The 19,366-nt window shown below is 45.7% G+C and overlaps 1 protein-coding gene across 1 annotated transcript in view; it reads right to left on the reverse strand.

The window, feature by feature from the left end:
- ALDH8A1 (aldehyde dehydrogenase 8 family member A1) overlaps positions 1–19,366 on the reverse strand; it is a 56,816-nt gene that overhangs the window by 24,656 nt on the left and 12,794 nt on the right. Inside the window, exons 3-4 of the mRNA XM_088451612.1 lie at positions 5,458–5,613; positions 5,233–5,382 (exon numbers count right to left, since the gene is read on the reverse strand). Coding sequence (XP_088307738.1) covers positions 5,233–5,382; positions 5,458–5,613 — 306 coding nt within the window. The remainder of the gene's footprint in view (positions 1–5,232; positions 5,383–5,457; positions 5,614–19,366) is intronic.

Consider the following 19,366-nt stretch of genomic DNA (forward strand, 5'->3'; position numbering starts at 1 on the left):
TTGAGAGGCAATCCAATTTTACGGTTTCAAAAAGGAGCTATAAGCATATAACCGTTTTGTTAATGGCATACAATGAATTGGCTGCACTAATTTGTGGCATACTATGTATTGAGGGCACTATTATGTGGCATACTATGAATTGTGGGCATGACTGTGTGGCATACTCTGTATTAGGGCTCCTGCTTAATGGCATACTATGTAATGGGATCCCTGCTGTGTGGCATGCTATAGATTGGGGGCCTTACTGCAGGTCATACTATGTATTGGATCTCCTGCTGCTATGTTGTAGACTAGAGTCCTTGCTGCACAGCATACTATGAATTGGCCCTGCTATGTTGCATACAAATTTGGGGCATCTCTGTTTGGGATACTGTGAACACAATGATGTGGCATGGTAGAGCATCATAAGAATTGGTGGCCCTACTGTGTGACATACTATGTATTGGGGGCACTACTGTGTGGAATACTATGAAGTGGGGTCTCTGCTGTGTGACATATGAATTGGGGACATGAAGGTGTGGTATATTATATTGTGAATTTGGGATACTACTGTGGGGCCTGCTATGAATTGGTGGCCCTGTGTGGCATGCTATACATTTTTTCTTGTGCGCTATTCTACATGGTTTCTATCTGCTGATTGACAGAAAGGTCTTTTTATCAAATATGGCGAATGTTTCGACCTCCATTCAACTCTTTCTTCTTTATATTGTTGAAATACTGTTCTGATTGGATAACATAAGTTGCACAAGTTGTTCTTTCTGGGAAACTTTTAAATTATTTGGCTTGACCACAACCAGAAGTACAGTACTACATTTAATTAGTCGATATCCAAACATGGAATGTGGCTAAAGCTTTGTGCTTACTGCTTTCTCATTTCACATACAGTATTATTGGTCTATTTGTTCTATGACGCTCATAGGCTTACAGTGTGGGGACATGTTTGAATTTTAGCAGATATGACAATGCAATGAACGGCCATCGCGATCAATGGATTGGGAGTACAAACTGCACAATCCGTACAATATATTGTTCTGATCTGCAACAGAATAATATATGGTACGAGTAAAACGAATTGTATATTGTGTGTGCCCAGCTTAACTCTTGACTTCTGTCCTCTCTCATCATCTCTTCCCAGTTTCACCTTCCAGTTTCCCCCCCCCATTCCCCTACATTGTAAGCTCTGGTAACAAGGGCTCTCATGTTCTTGCTTCTTACTCCATCCGCACTCACTCTGCAGCTCTGATCCCATCTGTCGGCCCTCATTTACTGTCAATTTGAACTTATTGTATTGTTTCAGTATAATAATATTTTTACGGCACTACGAGCACTTTGTGCTGCAATATAAATAAAGGTTAATAATAAATAAAAAAAGAGCAATGATGTAATGCAATCTGTGAAGATTATTGATAAGGAGAATGCTATATTGGTATCTGGTTAAAATATTTATAGGAGATGAATAGCTACAGATGACAATGTTGTTATGATGGGACACATATACTGTAAAAGAAGATGGGAAACACTAAGAAGTTAGTAATGGTAGTTACTGTACAGTATGTCACGAATTGGGGTCTTAGCATTTCTTACAGACTCAGACATTGGTTTATTTCGGTTTCCAAGACATCACAGGGACGCCTCCCTGTGATTAACTAATGCACCTGTGTGCTCACCTGGTCAGCTACACCAATGGCTATTGACCACCTACTATTTAACCAGTTCCTGTGAGCAATCCATTGCCTGAGCAACCTGTTCCTTCCCAGAATATTTCTATGCTTACTCCTGTATTCTGTGATCGTGTCCTCTGTGACTCTTTCTGCTACTTGTGGATTCTCACTATTTACCATCTGCGCTGAGTATCGTCACCTGCCGGCAGCGCAGCTTCCACGCTGCATACAAACCTACCTTCCATCTGCACCTGTGCTCCATTACCTGTCAGCGTAGCAGCTTCCATGCCGCATACAGTCCTGCTTTTCATCACCCGCTGTGCTCCATTACCTGTCAGCGCTGCAGCGCTCACGCTGCATACAGACCTGCTCCAACCACTTAGTTCCATACATCAAGTATACTACTTTCCATCTGTCGCTGTGTTCCGTTACCTGTCAGTGCCGAAGCTCCCTCACTGCATACAAGCCTGCTCCAACCACTTTGTCTCCATTAGCAAGCATACCGCTTTCCATATGCTGCTGTATTCTGACACCTATCAGCGCAACAGCTTCCACACTGCATATTTACTTATTACTCCTCAGTGCAGAGGTCTTCATTCCATCATACCGCTGGGTCAGTGCATGCAAGTTATGCTGTTTTACTCTATGCTCAGTGGTTGTCCAGGTAAAAGGGTTATACTATGGTGATGACCTTGTATTAGTTTCCCTGCACTATTGTCTTGGGCTTGCACAGAGAAGGGTGCTGGTTCCAGGGCTAGGGTCCCGTGTGCAGTATATGGTCTGTACACTGATGTGTCCAGTAGCTGTATTCCTATCCTGACTCTCAGTTTCCGAGTTCCTCATTGGTTCCAGGTCTTGCGTCAGAGCAGTACCAAAGTTACAGCTTCCACAAGTTGCACTCTGAATACATAAGACTCAGGTTTTTGGCTTGAGTTCTAAGTTCCTATCTACCATACTAGTACTATACCTGTTCTGAGTTCCAGGGGTCACCCTTGTCACTGGGGTATATTGCTGGTCTTACTGGCCTTCACGGGTCACTAGATGGGTGGTTGCCCAGTGGACCTGGTCTGTTCCAGGGCAGTATCCTTGCATATCACAAGTCTGTGGTTCCTACAATGTCACTAGTGTACCTAAGCTCCTGTTCATACACATGAGCAAAAGTATTATCATGCCACCTCATTACCTATGCACATCAGTCAGCCCGAGCCGGATCTACATAGTACCCAGACCGTGAAACAGTACTTACATACAGTAAAGTAGCACATGCAGTAAATTAACACATACACATTATATATTAAACAGGTATAGGGCAGTACAAATACTAGAGTTGTGCAGCACCTGCCAGGGTGCAAAATCTAAATAAGCTACTTTCATTATTCCAAGCCTACCACTAGGGTCACCATTGTGTTGAAATAGAAAATAGATTTGCACATAACCATTCTCTATTGTTTATCTAGTTGGTATAATTGTTGGACTATTGTGTTAATAGGGAGCAATCAATTACACATACTCGTCAAGAGCCACGCCGGGCCCCAGTACAAAGGGGACATGGCCTAATCGCGGGAGGCGTGGTCACGCCCCCTTAGGTAAAAAAATAAAGATTTGCAACGCCCCCCTCAGCACGGCGCAGCCAGTGGGGGGCGTGATCAGCTTGATTGCTCCCCCCACAGGCATAGGAGACAGCTGTTAATGCTTCTTAGCAGCCACGAGCAGTCTCCCAGTGCAGCCCAGCACAGAGCAGCGTGTGCTGGGCTGCTGTGACCTAAGAGGGGGAGGGAGTGGTGCCGGACCCCGCCGGGTCCTTCCAGCAAGCCCGGGCCCAGATAATTTGTACCCGCTCCCCCCTTCTCTCGGCGCCCCTGATACTGGGCTTACCTTCTTCCTCTTGGTGTACAGGATACTGTATGTATTTCCTGTTTCATCTGGCCCCTATGCTTTTGTGGTGTAGCTTCAGATACATTTAGGGTGGTAATAGGAATTATGGTTCTGGCAGACAAACCAGATTGTGGATGGGGGGGGAAACACAGCTGTGTGATCTTGGTCACACCTCCTGTAGGAAGGACCAGCTTTTGCTGAAGCTGCACGGTAACACATGTGCATAGTTGTGGTCTTTATCTGGTCACTAACAACGTTATGATTGGTGGAGTTTTGGGTACTTTAATAGTTTTTCATTTGATTTTTGGGGATAAAAGAAAAACACTAGAATGTAAAAATCCAGCTCACAAATCTGCAATATTGAGACATTATTAAAAAATCTCACCGCAGCTCCCCCTGGGGACAGAGATGAGAAAGACTGGCAGGGGAGAAGAGAGGGGGGGTGTTGATAGCAGGAGTGAACAGCCCTGTCCTAACCGTGTTTCCCCAACCCCACCACCGTGCCTCTGCAGATTCCAGAGGGTAAGATTGGTGGTGAGGGGGACAGAGATGAGAAAGGGAAATTTGGGGTTGAGGAGGAAAGAGATTATAGACAGGGAGGGGTATATAGATTAGAGACAGGGGGCACAATGCATTATGCATTGCATTCGGGATGCCACTCTTCGCATGTATGACGGCGTTAAATAAGCATGAAGGAGACCGCAAAAGACAGCTCTCTTGGTAAGAGCTGTCCTTTACTGGGAATGACACACACGGCAGGTGGTGCTGGGAGGGATCCGATTCTTTGAATAGAAGCCCATAGGCTTATATAGGGTAACACCACCGCATTCAAGCATTCCGGGGCTTGGTGCAAATGGGAATTGCGGTCAAATCCCTTTGCTGTATCCCATCCCCAGGGAGGTGATTGAGCAGGCAAGAGAGACAGGGAGAAGATGAAGTGAGGAGGACAGAGATGATAGACGGTGAGGAGAGGAGCAGCGGGTTTTTTTGAGAGGAGGCATCCCGCGGGTCTCCGAGAAAATGGCACCTGCTCCGTTTTCCCGGGGACATCAGTACTGCGCATGCATAGGTCATTGGTAAAATGTCCGACGCAAAGCAGCACTACAGACTATGGGTGCTGGGTGTACGGTGTGGGCACCCCTGGACTGGGGGCCCGTGTGCCCTGCACCCATTATAGATACGCTGCTGAAGAGGAGGTAGGGGGATAGAGATGAGAGATGGGGGTTGAGGGGGACAGTAATGAGAGAGAAAGTAGGCATGGGTATTAGGGGGACAGAGATGAGAGACAGGGTACAAAAATAAAAAATCCCGCAATGCTGGGCATGATAACTAGCGACCCGATATATGAGTCCAAAATACTATTAGTATATGTCTGGATGATATGTGAAAGCTCCAGAGTCTAGATAAAGCATTCTGTTCAATATTTGACCAAAGAAAACTATCGCTATACAAGGTTTGTATCGGAGGTCGTTGGGATTATGTTTTTGGAAACAAGTTTTTAAGAAGCCACCCGGAGAATGAACCACAATGCACAGTTTGTGATTTTGCTTCCAGTTAATTTTGTCATTCTCTAGCGTCTATAATTTTTTTTTACAGCAAACACAATTATATACACTATACAGTATGTATGTATGGTCTCATTTTCAAAACTTGGTAGAGTACTTGGTGCTATAAAATCAATATTAACATATACTACCTGATTTATTCAGGAGCTTGCACATCATCCAAGCTGTGACTGAGGTCATCTCACTTGGTTTTGCCACAACTGTGTTCCCACTTGCAATAGCAGGTGCAATCTTCCAAGTCAGCAAGTACAAGGGCAGATTCCAAGGGCTGATTAAACCAGCTGAAAGAAACAGACAGTTAGAACAACTAATTTAATGTACTTGTCCCCTACCAACCTCTGTCTTGTAAACATTACCGACTCCAACAGGGGTGCGCACAGTGTAATGCATGCAGTTCAGGGGATCCATCTGTGTGCATTCCGTGGTATGGTGCAGGATGGAAGTGGCAAAGAATCGGAAGTTGTACACGGCTCGTGGTATATCTATAGTCCGAGCAAATGCCACGGTTTTGCCTGAAAGGAAAAGGCAGTGTAACTTACAAAGTGCATTGGCACAGAACTTCATATTAGATATTGTGGTATTTGTTAGTTGTACAACCCTTGAAAGAACCAGATACAAATGTACAAATTCAGATTGAGGATGATCGTGTTAAATCACCAGTTTTTCAGATTTCATTTTATTATTGGGGGAGATTTATCAAAGCTTGGAGAGAGATAAAGTAGAGATAGATAAAGTACCAACCAGGGGCGTATTTATAATGGGTGCAGGGTATTCAGTCCAGGGGAGGGCCCGCACCGCACACCCTACACCCATAGTATATTTACCCCTCCGGAGTCCCACGTTGGCGCCAGTGTCTGGGCTGGAAAATGGCCGCCGCATCCATTTTCCCATCATTTGCGCATGCACAGTACAGGAAAAATGCCCGCCGTGGCCATTTTTCCGGAGACCGCAGATGCCGGTCTGAGAAGAGGGGGTCCGTGGCGGAGACTGCACATGGGCCCCCTCCTCTCTAGAAACGCTCCTGGTACCAACCAATCAGCTCCTATCTGTCATTATTCAAACACAGCCTGTAAAGTGACATTTAGGAGCTGATTGGTTTGCACTTTATCTCACTCCAAGCTTTGATAAATCTCCCGTCATCAAAATTATTATTGCCGGCATGTCATGTACATGATCCAATTGTAACAAACTCAAGCCCCAGCGCACTCACAGACAACCCTTTCTCCGATGCTCCACATGAGACCTCCTAGGGGGAAATGACTCTCTCCCCTATGCCTCTGGGGAAAGTAGCACAAAAGCCATGGGCATAAATTCACTGTCCCTCTGGTCATCTAGAAATAAATCATTCATGTCACCTGGGTTACACTCTTCAAAGTAGCTGAAGTCTGGTTAATGTGGAGCAGGAGTCTGGGTAATGTGACTGACAATGACACCTTGACTAGGACACCCTTGAAGGTATAATTAAAAAAGAAAAAAAAAAAGTGCAGTTATTCCTCAGCAGTAAACATGATTTGTTTTCCTATTAAAGATTGTTATTTTGTAACTTACTAATGCTTTTTCAGCTTTCATTTTATTATTAGCATTATTGGGGGAGACTTATCAAAACATGGACTAGTGTTTGTATAAATACATTTTTATACAAACATTAATCCATGCATGCCAATATATATCTTGTGCACATACAATTCCCCCTCTCAAATGTATTAGAATTCTGATTGCATACATTTGCATGGCTTCTGGGAAATGACATTACCCAGAATTACATGTTCAATTTTGTAAATACAGGTAAAACATCAAAAATACAATTTGGAACAGGTACCACTGAGAGGAAATGGCTGATCTACAGTACAAAGAAGGCAGAGGCGTGGGTACTCTTGCCTTGGAAATACCCGTGCATATTTTATTTTAGTAGATGTAGTGCAAACCTTCTTAGATTTATGCAAACTCATTTCCTTTAGCATACAAGCTAACTTTCCCAGTTTGGGATTTGCAGGCAAACGCCGTTTATTTCTGACTCATTTTCTGCAAATATTTCTACAGCATCTTTACATTTGTTTGCAAATTAAGTGGTTTGTCTCAATAGAGATGAAAAATAGTGCAAAAATACCAGCCACAAAACATACTGTCTCAGTTATATTCTGTAGATTTACCATCTCAACAAATTAAGTTTCATGCAAATTCCCCTCAAACATCATTTTTGAGTAGATGTCTGCAGATGGAGATGTCCACCTAACAAAAGCTCCCAACAGCACGCTTCCTACTATAGACATCATCTCTTAATGGATAGTACTTAAAAATAACTAGGGAGCCTATTCATCAACACTAAAAAAATCGATGGCGGTAATTAGGTTTAGAACTCGCATGGAGTTCTACCTAATTACCGGAGGAATTCATCATTCTTCCTCTCCATAAGTATCTATTCCTGAAAGGCTGTCATTTATGCGGACCGCTTTTCAGAAAATAGATACTTTTCCCTGTTTACTCTAACTTACCGCAGCTGTAATCAGTGCTGTGCATGCGCCGTTACATTCACAAAAGCGGGCATGTGCAGCACCGATTACAGCTGCGGTAATTCTGTGTCCCCCCCAACCCCCTCTCCCACCTACCTGGCCGCCTGTCACAGGCTGCAGCCGCGGACCCCAACCTCCCGTCTGAAATGCAAAAAAAAACGAAAAAAAAAACTTTACTGTGTTCTGCCAGAAGAACACAGTCAGAGCAGCAGACGGTGGAGGGACCAGGGAATGACGGGGAGTCGAGGAGAACCTGTCCAGCTAAAAGCAGGTAAGTGTAACCCGCTATACGCCACCTGAGAGTGGCGTATAGTAACACCATCAAATTCCGAAAATACATACATTTCAGAATTTGATTAATAACCTAATTTCTATATCCCCATACTAATGTATGGGGAGTGTGGGAATTAACGCAGACGGACTTAACCAGGAGATATCAGTGATATTTCCTGCGTTAAGTGTGTTAATGAATACTAAAAAAAAACGGTAATTAAGGAAAATGTCCTTAAAACCGTTATTTTAGTGTTGATGACTAGGCCCCTTATACATGGGAATTCTTTTTGCAAAATCTTAATGTCTTATGGTTCTAAAACACTATGGGTGGGATGTACTAAACAGAAAATGCAGTAAAAACCTTGTTTTCAGGGTTTTACTGCATTTTCCGTATGTATCATCACCTAGCCGCCGGGTCTCCGATGCTGGCGATACCCTATATAAGCCTATGGGCTTCTACCGCATCGCGCTGCTATGAGGGATCTGATCGGATCTCTCCCAGCATGCCCCGGACTCCCAGGTCATAAACCCGGAAGTCCACGGCACAGCACACACCGCAATGGACAGCTCTTATCGGAAGAGCTGTCCTTTGCACTACTGATCGCATATGCGATGAGTAGGAATGCGAAGCATGGTGGGATGTATTCTGCAAGGAGAGTACATCCCACCCTATATGGTGCTTTACCATAGACATTTGTGGAACTTAAAACTATAGAGTGGAGCTAAGCATACATAGGCCTCCTATAAATATCATCTTTTGTCTTGCACTCTGTGTTCACTACACACTCTTCCTTCATAATGTAAAGATGCTGTATAGCGTGCCACTGGTGCTACCACATCAGATTCTGACCATGCAGCTGCCACTTAGCTTTGAGAGAACAAATGTAAGATACTTTCCCATGCTGCACTTCCTGCCATCAACGTATGACCACCACCTGCTGTCCTAGCATCAAAGTCCTCGTTAGTTACTTTTCTATGAATTGTGCACCAAACACTCTTCTGTTGATAAGCAGCACCCTCTGCCCTATTTCATCTCTCAGGTATCTATGCCTACCATGTTATTCCAACCAGCACATTTAATAGGATACTGTGAAAGCACATCAACCAATTGAATCCAGGGTACATTAAATGACTCCTCCCTTGCTTCCCCATGAAAGGCTGCTGCATTTCCTCTCCTAGCTCAAGGTCCGGTGTATGAAGTCGAATGAGCCACCAGCTGTTGACCACATTTGCCTATCACTGTGAGCTGAGCCAGCAAAGCATACAATGCCTCTTGATCATCTTTGTCACTGACCCTTTTCTCTCCCCTCTGCAGATCCTAAAAGGCTCTCTTTGTGGTCATCACATACCAACATCAATATAGGAAATGTGTTTATGCAGTACCCACACATTATTCTGTGTAGTTTTGCAGAATATTTAGAATTCTCAGAAGCAGAATTTAAGGTTGCTTATGCATCCTGACGTGACAAATTAAATCTTCCCAAACTGTCCAGCAAGGCAACAGAGTGAGCTGAAACCAAATGAGTGTATAATTTTTTTTGTATCAACATTATATAGAAAGTATTTGTGGATCTTATTTCGGCATTAATCCACCTTTCTAAGACAGGAAAAATTAGAGTTATGGTAGACTTACCTAGATAACTCCTTTTCGTCGAGGTCCATAGGGATACTATGGAGATATTATGGTCAGGCCCTCCAAGAGCTGCGCGGGGCCCCGGTAGAATGGGGGTGTGGTCTAATAGCAGGAGGCGTGGCCATGCCCCCCTAGGTTAAAAGAAATAAATTTACGTTTTGCTGCGCTGCGCACTGAGAGGGGAGCGCTGTGAGCCTCTCAGCCCGGCACACAGCCAATGGGGGGCACGATCAGTGTGATCGCTCCCACCATAGGCATAGGAGACTGCTCCAGAAGCTGCTTAGCAACTGCGAGCAGTCTCCCACTGCAGCCCAGCACACAGCAGCGTGCGCTGGGCTGCTGTGATGTACAAGGGAGGGGGTGGTGCCAGAACCGGGCCCCCACCAGGCCCCTCGAGGAAGCCCGGGCCAGGGTAATTTGTACCAGCTTCCCCCCCTCTCGGCGCCCCTGATTATGGTTGGAGAGATCCAGGCACCAAACAGTTAAAGCTTCAGCTCCCAGGATGCCTCGGGTCCTCCTCCATATATACCCCACCCCTAGCCATAGGTCTTCAGTTTAGTTAACAAGCCTCAAGGCAGGAGAAGGAAAGAGGACAAGGATCATACACCAGAATCATACACCAGAAATAGTCTTACACAAAATGAGGGAATCTGTGCACGAAAGTAAAAAATTTACCTATGCAGCCAGTTGCGTCAGGGTGGGTGCCCTGTGGACCTCGAAGAGGAGAAGTTATCTAGGTAAGTCTACCATAACTGTAATTTTCTTCTTCAGGGTCCATAGGGATCCACAGGGATACCATGGGGATGTCCTAAAGCAGTTCCCCTAGGGTGAGGGACGCTCCTGAGCAGAGAAGGAGAACTCATCACTCAAAGGAAGCATCCTGAGAGGCAAAATTATCAGGGGCATAAAACCTAAGAAAAGTGTGGACAGAAGACCACGTGGCTGCCTTGCACAATTATTCAGCAGAGGCACCACGACTAAATGCCCACGATGGCTCAACAGACCGAGTAGAATGTGCTGTCACCGTGCTTGAGACCATATAATACAAAAAGAGCATCTGATTTTCTAACAGAGTTTGTACACTTCACATAGATACGGAGAGCACAAACTACATCCAGGGAGGCTTCACCTTCAGAAATATCTGGAGCCTGAAAAGCTGGAACTACAATTTGTTCATTTACATGAAAACGGGACACTACCTTTGGAAGGTAACCTTTCCTTGTATGAAGAACAGTTTTATCCTGGGAAGCGACAAGAGAGCGCTGCCAAATCAGACTCTGCGTGCAGAAGAGAGAGCAAGAAGGAAAAGTGTCTTCACTGTCAACCACTTCAAATCTACAGAGTCTACAGGTTCAAATGGGGGAGCTTGTAGCCCCTTAAAAACCAAAGACAGATCCCACGGTGCTACCGGTGGAACAAAAAGAGTCTGAACTCACAGAACTCCTTGGAAAAATATTCTAACATTTTGTAATGAGGCAATCTTCCTCTGGAATCAGACTGACAGTGCAGAAACCTGCACTCTCAAAGTGGCCAGGCGGAGACCGCGGTCTAACCCCACCTGAAGAAAAGCTAGTACCCTGGAAATCCTGAACACCTTAGGATCATACTTCCTATGGGAACACCACTGATCAAAAGAATGCCAACTCTGTAATTGCTGCAGGCAGTGGCAAGCTTCCGTGCCGTAAGAATCGTCTGAATTACAAAACTAGAAAAACCTTTTGCTCTTAGGATGGAAGATTCAAGAGCCATGCCATCAAAGCCAGACGAGGTAAGTCCGGATGTCAACAGGGACTCTGCATTAGTAAATCCTGCCATAGAGGAAGAGGATATGGACTGTCTACGGACAGATTATGTCAGTGAACCAATGATGTCTGGGCCAAGCCAGAGCCACCAGTATTACTGTTACGCCTTCCTGCTTGAATTTTCTGAGGAAAGAATACCGAATTTCTGGAGTGAGAATGATCCTCTGAGACTTTATTAGATGATACTGTCTGTTCCACTTGGAGAGAATAAACTTTTGCAGAGGTCTGGAATGGAACGTAGCATACATCACCATATCGCAGGCGGATACCACTGATCCCAGGACCTGCATTGCTAACAGAATGTATACCCTTCGCTTGTGTAGCAGCTAGTGTATTCATAATGACAGCGCCACAATCTTGTTCTCCGGCAGAAACACTTTGTGCCCGAGAATCCAGGAACGCTCCCAGATGTACCATCCTGCTGTGTTGGAGAATGTGATGATTTCTTACAATTGATTATCCAGCCGTGCAGGCTATGGTCAGTTGAAGATGGCTTTGTAAAACAACCCGAGTCTGTGCCAATATCAGAAAGTCGTCCAGATATGGCAGAATTCGGACTCCCTGATGCCTGAGATAAGCAATCATGACTGCCATAATTTTTGTAAATACACGGGGAGCCGTAGATAGGCCAAAGGGTAGATCCTAAAATTGGTAATGCTGCAGAACAGCAAACTGTAAAAAATTTTGGTGGGATGGTATAATAGGAACATGCAGATATGCATCCTGAATGTTCAGGGAAACCATGTAATCCCCTGGCTCCATTACCAAAATAATTGACCGGAGAGTTTCTATACAAAACTTGGGTACATGGGTAAACTTGTTGAGGGTTTTTAGATTTAATATACAGATGTGCCCACATACATCTATCCTCCGTGTGATACAAGTCGCACCACATATAACGCGGGAGCTCAGTGTGACTCGGTAGCGCCGAGCGTCTTTTTACCTTCACATGTGTCTAATTCGCACAACAATGCGTCTAGATAGCACAAGCAGCTTCTGCTGACTAATATGATATGCAGCATTATATTTTCAGCTGCTCACATATTACGGCAACAATAATAGTTGAATCTGTGAAACTATAACGTGAGCTGCTAATATTATTTATTATTAGTCACTGAATAATTTAGACCTTTGGAGTCCTGGTCGAGTACTCTAAGAATCATCGTGAATGGATACTGTGTTTGCTTAGTACAAGGATACAATGTTTTATGCACATGCCACTTTGTGACTTTGGAAGCTAGATTTTTATCCATAAGCTTATCCAAATTAACCACCACTTTATATTAGCTGATGGTTTCTTTATATATTTTGTGTGTGTTATTTGGATTTTTTTTTCTGCATGCAGAATGTATTTTATATGGAATTTTATGATAAGCAAATTGATCTGTTTATTGGAATAATCCTTGTGATATTATAATACATTGTTATTTTCTCTACACTTTTTTGTGTCTCTCATGGGTCCAATACAGGCGTTTTGGCGCTATCATTTGTTCACTATATACTATCTCTAGGTTATGGGTGTTGGCAGACTCCTGGGAGAACTGCCAGCCTCCATTCGTCCTTTATTAGAAGAGCGCCCTATAATTTCTATACATGATATGCAGCATGCCTATGTTCTCTGAGCGAGTGCAGGTGTATCTGCATGCGAAATGCTATGTTACAGTGTCAGCGGCTGTAACACTGCAGCATAGTATATAGCATGCAGATACACCCGCAGACGCACACAGAACATACTGTAGGCATTCTGCATATCATTTTAATCATCAGAAGTTGGTTGTGCTAACTATTCACATCATTGTGTGAATAAGACGCATTTGAAGGTAAAGAGATGCACAAAAAGACATTTGGCGCTCCTAAGTCACACCACATCATGGCGCAACTAGAAGGGCTGTTTAACGCACCAGGAGGCTAGATGTATGTGGACCCATCTGTAGGGCGATAAGCCCTATTCCGTTTCTGAACCAGAAATAGATTGGAATAATAACCCCTTCCCTGTTGCAACACAGGAACTGGGACTATTACCCTCACCTGCAGCAGGGAGTGAATGGCTTCTTGAAAGGCCAAGGCCTTGACCGCATCTGATGGAGGATCTGTGCAAAAGAACTCCTGAAAGTGAGGACATACCCCTGAGAGATCACTTCTCGGACCCAGACACCTGTTGTTGTTTGATGCCAATAATCCGCAAACTGAAGAAATCAGCCTCCCACCCTGGGATCCCCCAGGAGGAGGCCCGCCCCATCAGGCTGAAGGCTTGTTGTCTGGTTTAGAAGCTGGACATATTGCAGGGCCAGACCTCTTGGTTTGTTGCCTTGTTGTTTTGCGAATACTAGTCGACCTTGAGGAAGACTGCTCCTTTGCTCATCCCTGAGGATGGAAGGACCGAAAAGAAACCTGCCTAGACTTTATAGTCACCGTAGATGGCAGACCTGCTGATTCTGAAACCATCAGAGTAGCTATGATTTTATCAAACTCTGCTCCAAAAGCGCCTTCTTTGATCCTGTATTAGCTTTCGAGGATCTTAACCAACGGGCCCTGCATGCCACTATTGAAGCTGCTGATGCTTTAGAACAGGCTTGTCCAACCCGCGGGCCGCATACGGCCCAGGTCGGCTCGTAATGCGGCCCGCATACCTCTCAAGTGTCCCGGATTCAGCGGGACATTCACGATATGTCCCGCTGTTCCGGGATTGCTCACTGTAGTCCCGGCGCCCCCAGACCACGCCCCCACGCTCTCCTTCATTCACTGTGCCGCCACCGTAATCACCAGTGGCGGTGCCATGTGCCCCCCGGGCCGCAGCGTCATGCGGGCCGGTGCAGTCTGTGTCACTGTGACACAGACTGCACCGCGTGTGTAGCGCTGACCGGACGGAGTCCGGTCAGCGCTACACAGCACAAACACACAGCCGCCGGAGCTGGCAGCTTTGTGTTTGCTGTAATCAGCAGCCGCTGAGAGTCTGTCAGACTCTCAGCGGCTGCCGCTGCTCCCACTGCGGGAGCCATCTTCCAGCTCCCGCAGTGGGTAATGGGAGAGCCGTCGTCATGACGACGTCTCTCCCATAATGCAAAGCGGCCAGAGGAGCCGGTGGAAGCGTCGGGACCAGGAGCGGGAGTTTCAGGTAAGTGGTTTTTTTTTTTATTTTTTTTATTAAGTCTCTCTCTACTAGGGGGGGGGATTACTATGGGGGCACTACCAAGGGGGGGGATTACTATGGGGGCACTACCAAGGGGGGGATTGCTATGGGGGCACTACCAAGGGGGGGTTACTGTGGGGGCACTACCAAGGGGGGCGATTACTATGGGGGCACTACCAAGGGAGGGGTTACTATGGGGGCACTACCAAGGGGGGGTATTACTATGGGGGAACTACCAAGGGGGGGGATTACTATGGGGGAACTACCAAGGGGGGGGATTACTATGGGGGCACTACAAGGGGGGGTTTACTATGGGGGCACTACCAAGGGGGGGTTTACTATGGGGGCACTACCAAGGGGGGGGATTACTATGGGGGCACTACCAAGGGGGGGATTACTATGGGGGCACTACCAAGGGGGGGATTACTATGGGGGCACTACCAAGTGGGGGATTACTATGGGGGCACTACCAAGGGGGGGATTACTATGGGGGCACTACCAGGGGGGGATTACTATGGGGGCACTACCAGGGGGGGATTTCTATGGTGGCACTACCAGGGGGGGATTACTACTGGGGGCACTACCAGGGGGGTGGATTACTATGGGGGCACTACAAGGGGGGGGACTACTACTACTGGGGGCACTACAAGGGGGGGACTACTACTACGTTACTGTTATTTTATTTTATGTGCGGCCCAAACCAAGTTTTCATCTTCTAATGTGGCCCAGGGAAGGTGAAAGGTTGGACACCCCAGCTTTAGAAGCTAAAATTCTAGTATCTACTGCAGCTCTTCCCATATAGGAAGCCGCTTCCCGTATGTTAGAGAAATACATCCTCTGTTCTCTGGTAGAGTGTCTCCCAGTGCCACCATTCATTCTTCAACAGTTTTGGCTATCCAGGCTCCAGCCAGAGCTGGACAAGTAACAGCTCCAGATGATGAAAATATTGCCTTAAGACATGCTTCAATTTTCTTATCTGTGGAATCCTACAGAGATGATGTTGACGGAATAGGCAATATACCATTCCTGATTAAATGTGTTACATGAGCATACACAGCAGGAGGTACCTCCCGCTTAGTAGATACAGAAGCTGGGAAAGGGCACAAAGATTATATTCTTTTATTCACATAAAAACGTTTATCCGGGTTACCCCACGCCTCATCCATAAGCTCAGTGAGCTGTTCAGATACAGGAAACTCCGTCTTGACCACCTTCCGTTGGTGATTAAACATTGGCGCCTACTTACTATTAGCTGGTTCATCATCCTGAATATCTATGATTGATTTAACCGCCCTCACCAAAGAAGGAACATCCACTTTGGACGCATGGTCCTCCTCCCCTGAGCTAGTCCCTGGAGAAGAACCTGGGGCATCATCGGATTCCTCTGATGATGCGTCTGAATACATATGTTGAGCAGACTGATAAAAAGATAACTTGCGCTTAGGCGCCTTAGTCACTACCGGTCTGCTATCAACATTAGATGGTGCCATACTCTGACTTGACTGGCCATAAACCTCTTTCCAGGAAGGATGCATAAAAGGTGCAATCATAGCATGCTGTGGATACCCCCATCCAAGTAGGCATTGTAGGAGCAGTCATACAATCCATAAACTGCTTCATTACCTGGGACAAAGAGGATACCCAAGAAGGCTCTTGTCCAGAGACAGGTAAACTGGACTGGTGAGGTGGCTCTTTATAACAGACAACACACAAACCATCCTATACATCCTGAGAGGACACATGCCATACATAAGTTACATGAAACCAGCACAGGGGGCTCCTCCTCCTGTTTCCCTTTATCTGTAGACATGTTCATAAAGGTAATAAATGCAATGTTATGTGACAGCCTTCACAAAATCTCAAATGAATGCGAAGTACTGAGGAAAAACCTCCACCCCAAAAGATGGAGAGAAAAAATTGTGATAGCTATAATTGACAGACAGAACTAAAAGACAGTGTCAACAGCAGCTAGCAAACAGTCAAGAGGTATACACGGAGACTGTCCCAAACCCTCCTGAGACCAAGGCACACTGATAGCGGACCACGAGCGTCTCAAACACGTGGAGGGTAGGCGGAGCAACCCAGACGCGCGATAATCTTTGTAGGGACTGTATCTGGGTCGGGGGAGCGCCTACCTCCCCTAAGCTGCGTTAACCAGCCGAGGACGCTGGCTTCTTGGCAGCAGAAGAGTCTGCTACCGATCCCCGGCTTCAGATGATAAGGCCCCAGTGGTGTAGTGAGGACGCAGACAATCCCGGGCCCTCCCTGACAGCAGCGACTTCTGGTGCGTCTCTGACACCAGAAGCAAGGACTGCCGTGCTCGATTCCCAGTAAGCAAAGAATCGCCTTACCTGACATCTCCATTTGTCCGGTTGCAGTCCAGGTTGCAACACTGCTGCTAGCAAGCTCAGCCACGGCCCGCCGAAATCACCAGCCCAGTTACTGGTGTTGCTGCCCGGCGGAGGTAGATGGAGTCATAGTATATGCGTTTTAATTCAGACACTTAGTACTGCCAACCCAAAAAACATAGAAATAATATAAAACATAAAATAAAAGCTTAGGACTGCCTGAGCAGTCCCGTTACAAAGGCGCGTCTTGAGCCTGCCGTACCAAAAGAAAAACTGAAGGCCTATGGCTATGGGCGGAGTACATATGGAGGAGGACCTGAGGCATCCTGGGAGCCAGGGCCGGCCCTAGCCCAAATTCTTTGGTAAGCGAGTAGGTTTTTTGCAGTGCCTGCAGTAGTGGTCCCCCCTGTGCAGTGCCCCTTGTGCCCCCATTAGTAAGCTTATATAGTGCCCCCAGTAGTAGTCCCCCCATGCAGTGCCCCAGTAGTGGTCCCCCCTTGTAGTGAGTTTGTACACTTCACATAGATACGGAGAGCACAAACTACATCCAGGGAGGCTTCACCTTCAGAAATATCTGGAGCCTGAAAAGCTGGAACTACAATTTGTTCATTTACATGAAAACGGGACACTACCTTTGGAAGGTAACCTTTCCTTGTATGAAGAACAGTTTTATCCTGGGAAGCGACAAGAGAGCGCTGCCAAATCAGACTCTGCGTGCAGAAGAGAGAGCAAGAAGGAAAAGTGTCTTCACTGTCAACCACTTCAAATCTACAGAGTCTACAGGTTCAAATGGGGGAGCTTGTAGCCCCTTAAAAACCAAAGACAGATCCCACGGTGCTACCGGTGGAACAAAAAGAGTCTGAACTCGCAGAACTCCTTGGAAAAATATTCTAACATTTTGTAATGAGGCAATCTTCCTCTGGAATCAGACTGACAGTGCAGAAACCTGCACTCTCAAAGTGGCCAGGCGGAGACCGCGGTCTAACCCCACCTGAAGAAAAGCTAGTACCCTGGAAATCCTGAACACCTTAGGATCATACTTCCTATGGGAACACCACTGATCAAAAGAATGCCAACTCTGTAATTGCTGCAGGCAGTGGCAAGCTTCCGTGCCGTAAGAATCGTCTGAATTACAAAACTAGAAAAACCTTTTGCTCTTAGGATGGAAGATTCAAGAGCCATGCCATCAAAGCCAGACGAGGTAAGTCCGGATGTCAACAGGGACTCTGCATTAGTAAATCCTGCCATAGAGGAAGAGGATATGGACTGTCTACGGACAGATTATGTCAGTGAACCAATGATGTCTGGGCCAAGCCAGAGCCACCAGTATTACTGTTACGCCTTCCTGCTTGAATTTTCTGAGGAAAGAATACCGAATTTCTGGAGTGAGAATGATCCTCTGAGACTTTATTAGATGATACTGTCTGTTCCACTTGGAGAGAATAAACTTTTGCAGAGGTCTGGAACGGAACGTAGCATACATCACCATATCGCAGGCGGATACCACTGATCCCAGGACCTGCATTGCTAACAGAATGTATACCCTTCGCTTGTGTAGCAGCTAGTGTATTCATAATGACAGCGCCACAATCTTGTTCTCCGGCAGAAACACTTTGTGCCCGAGAATCCAGGAACGCTCCCAGATGTACCATCCTGCTGTGTTGGAGAATGTGATGATTTCTTACAATTGATTATCCAGCCGTGCAGGCTATGGTCAGTTGAAGATGGCTTTGTAAAACAACCCGAGTCTGTGCCAATATCAGAAAGTCGTCCAGATATGGCAGAATTCGGACTCCCTGATGCCTGAGATAAGCAATCATGACTGCCATAATTTTTGTAAATACACGGGGAGCCGTAGATAGGCCAAAGGGTAGATCCTAAAATTGGTAATGCTGCAGAACAGCAAACTGTAAAAAATTTTGGTGGGATGGTATAATAGGAACATGCAGATATGCATCCTGAATGTTCAGGGAAACCATGTAATCCCCTGGCTCCATTACCAAAATAATTGACCGGAGAGTTTCTATACAAAACTTGGGTACATGGGTAAACTTGTTGAGGGTTTTTAGATTTAATATACAGATGTGCCCACATACATCTATCCTCCGTGTGATACAAGTCGCACCACATATAACGCGGGAGCTCAGTGTGACTCGGTAGCGCCGAGCGTCTTTTTACCTTCACATGTGTCTAATTCGCACAACAATGCGTCTAGATAGCACAAGCAGCTTCTGCTGACTAATATGATATGCAGCATTATATTTTCAGCTGCTCACATATTACGGCAACAATAATAGTTGAATCTGTGAAACTATAACGTGAGCTGCTAATATTATTTATTATTAGTCACTGAATAATTTAGACCTTTGGAGTCCTGGTCGAGTACTCTAAGAATCATCGTGAATGGATACTGTGTTTGCTTAGTACAAGGATACAATGTTTTATGCACATGCCACTTTGTGACTTTGGAAGCTAGATTTTTATCCATAAGCTTATCCAAATTAACCACCACTTTATATTAGCTGATGGTTTCTTTATATATTTTGTGTGTGTTATTTGGATTTTTTTT

This window comes from Taudactylus pleione, unplaced genomic scaffold (assembly GCF_031769625.1).
Source record: "Taudactylus pleione unplaced genomic scaffold, aTauple2 ptg000006l, whole genome shotgun sequence".
Classification (NCBI taxonomy): Eukaryota; Metazoa; Chordata; class Amphibia; order Anura; family Myobatrachidae; genus Taudactylus; species Taudactylus pleione.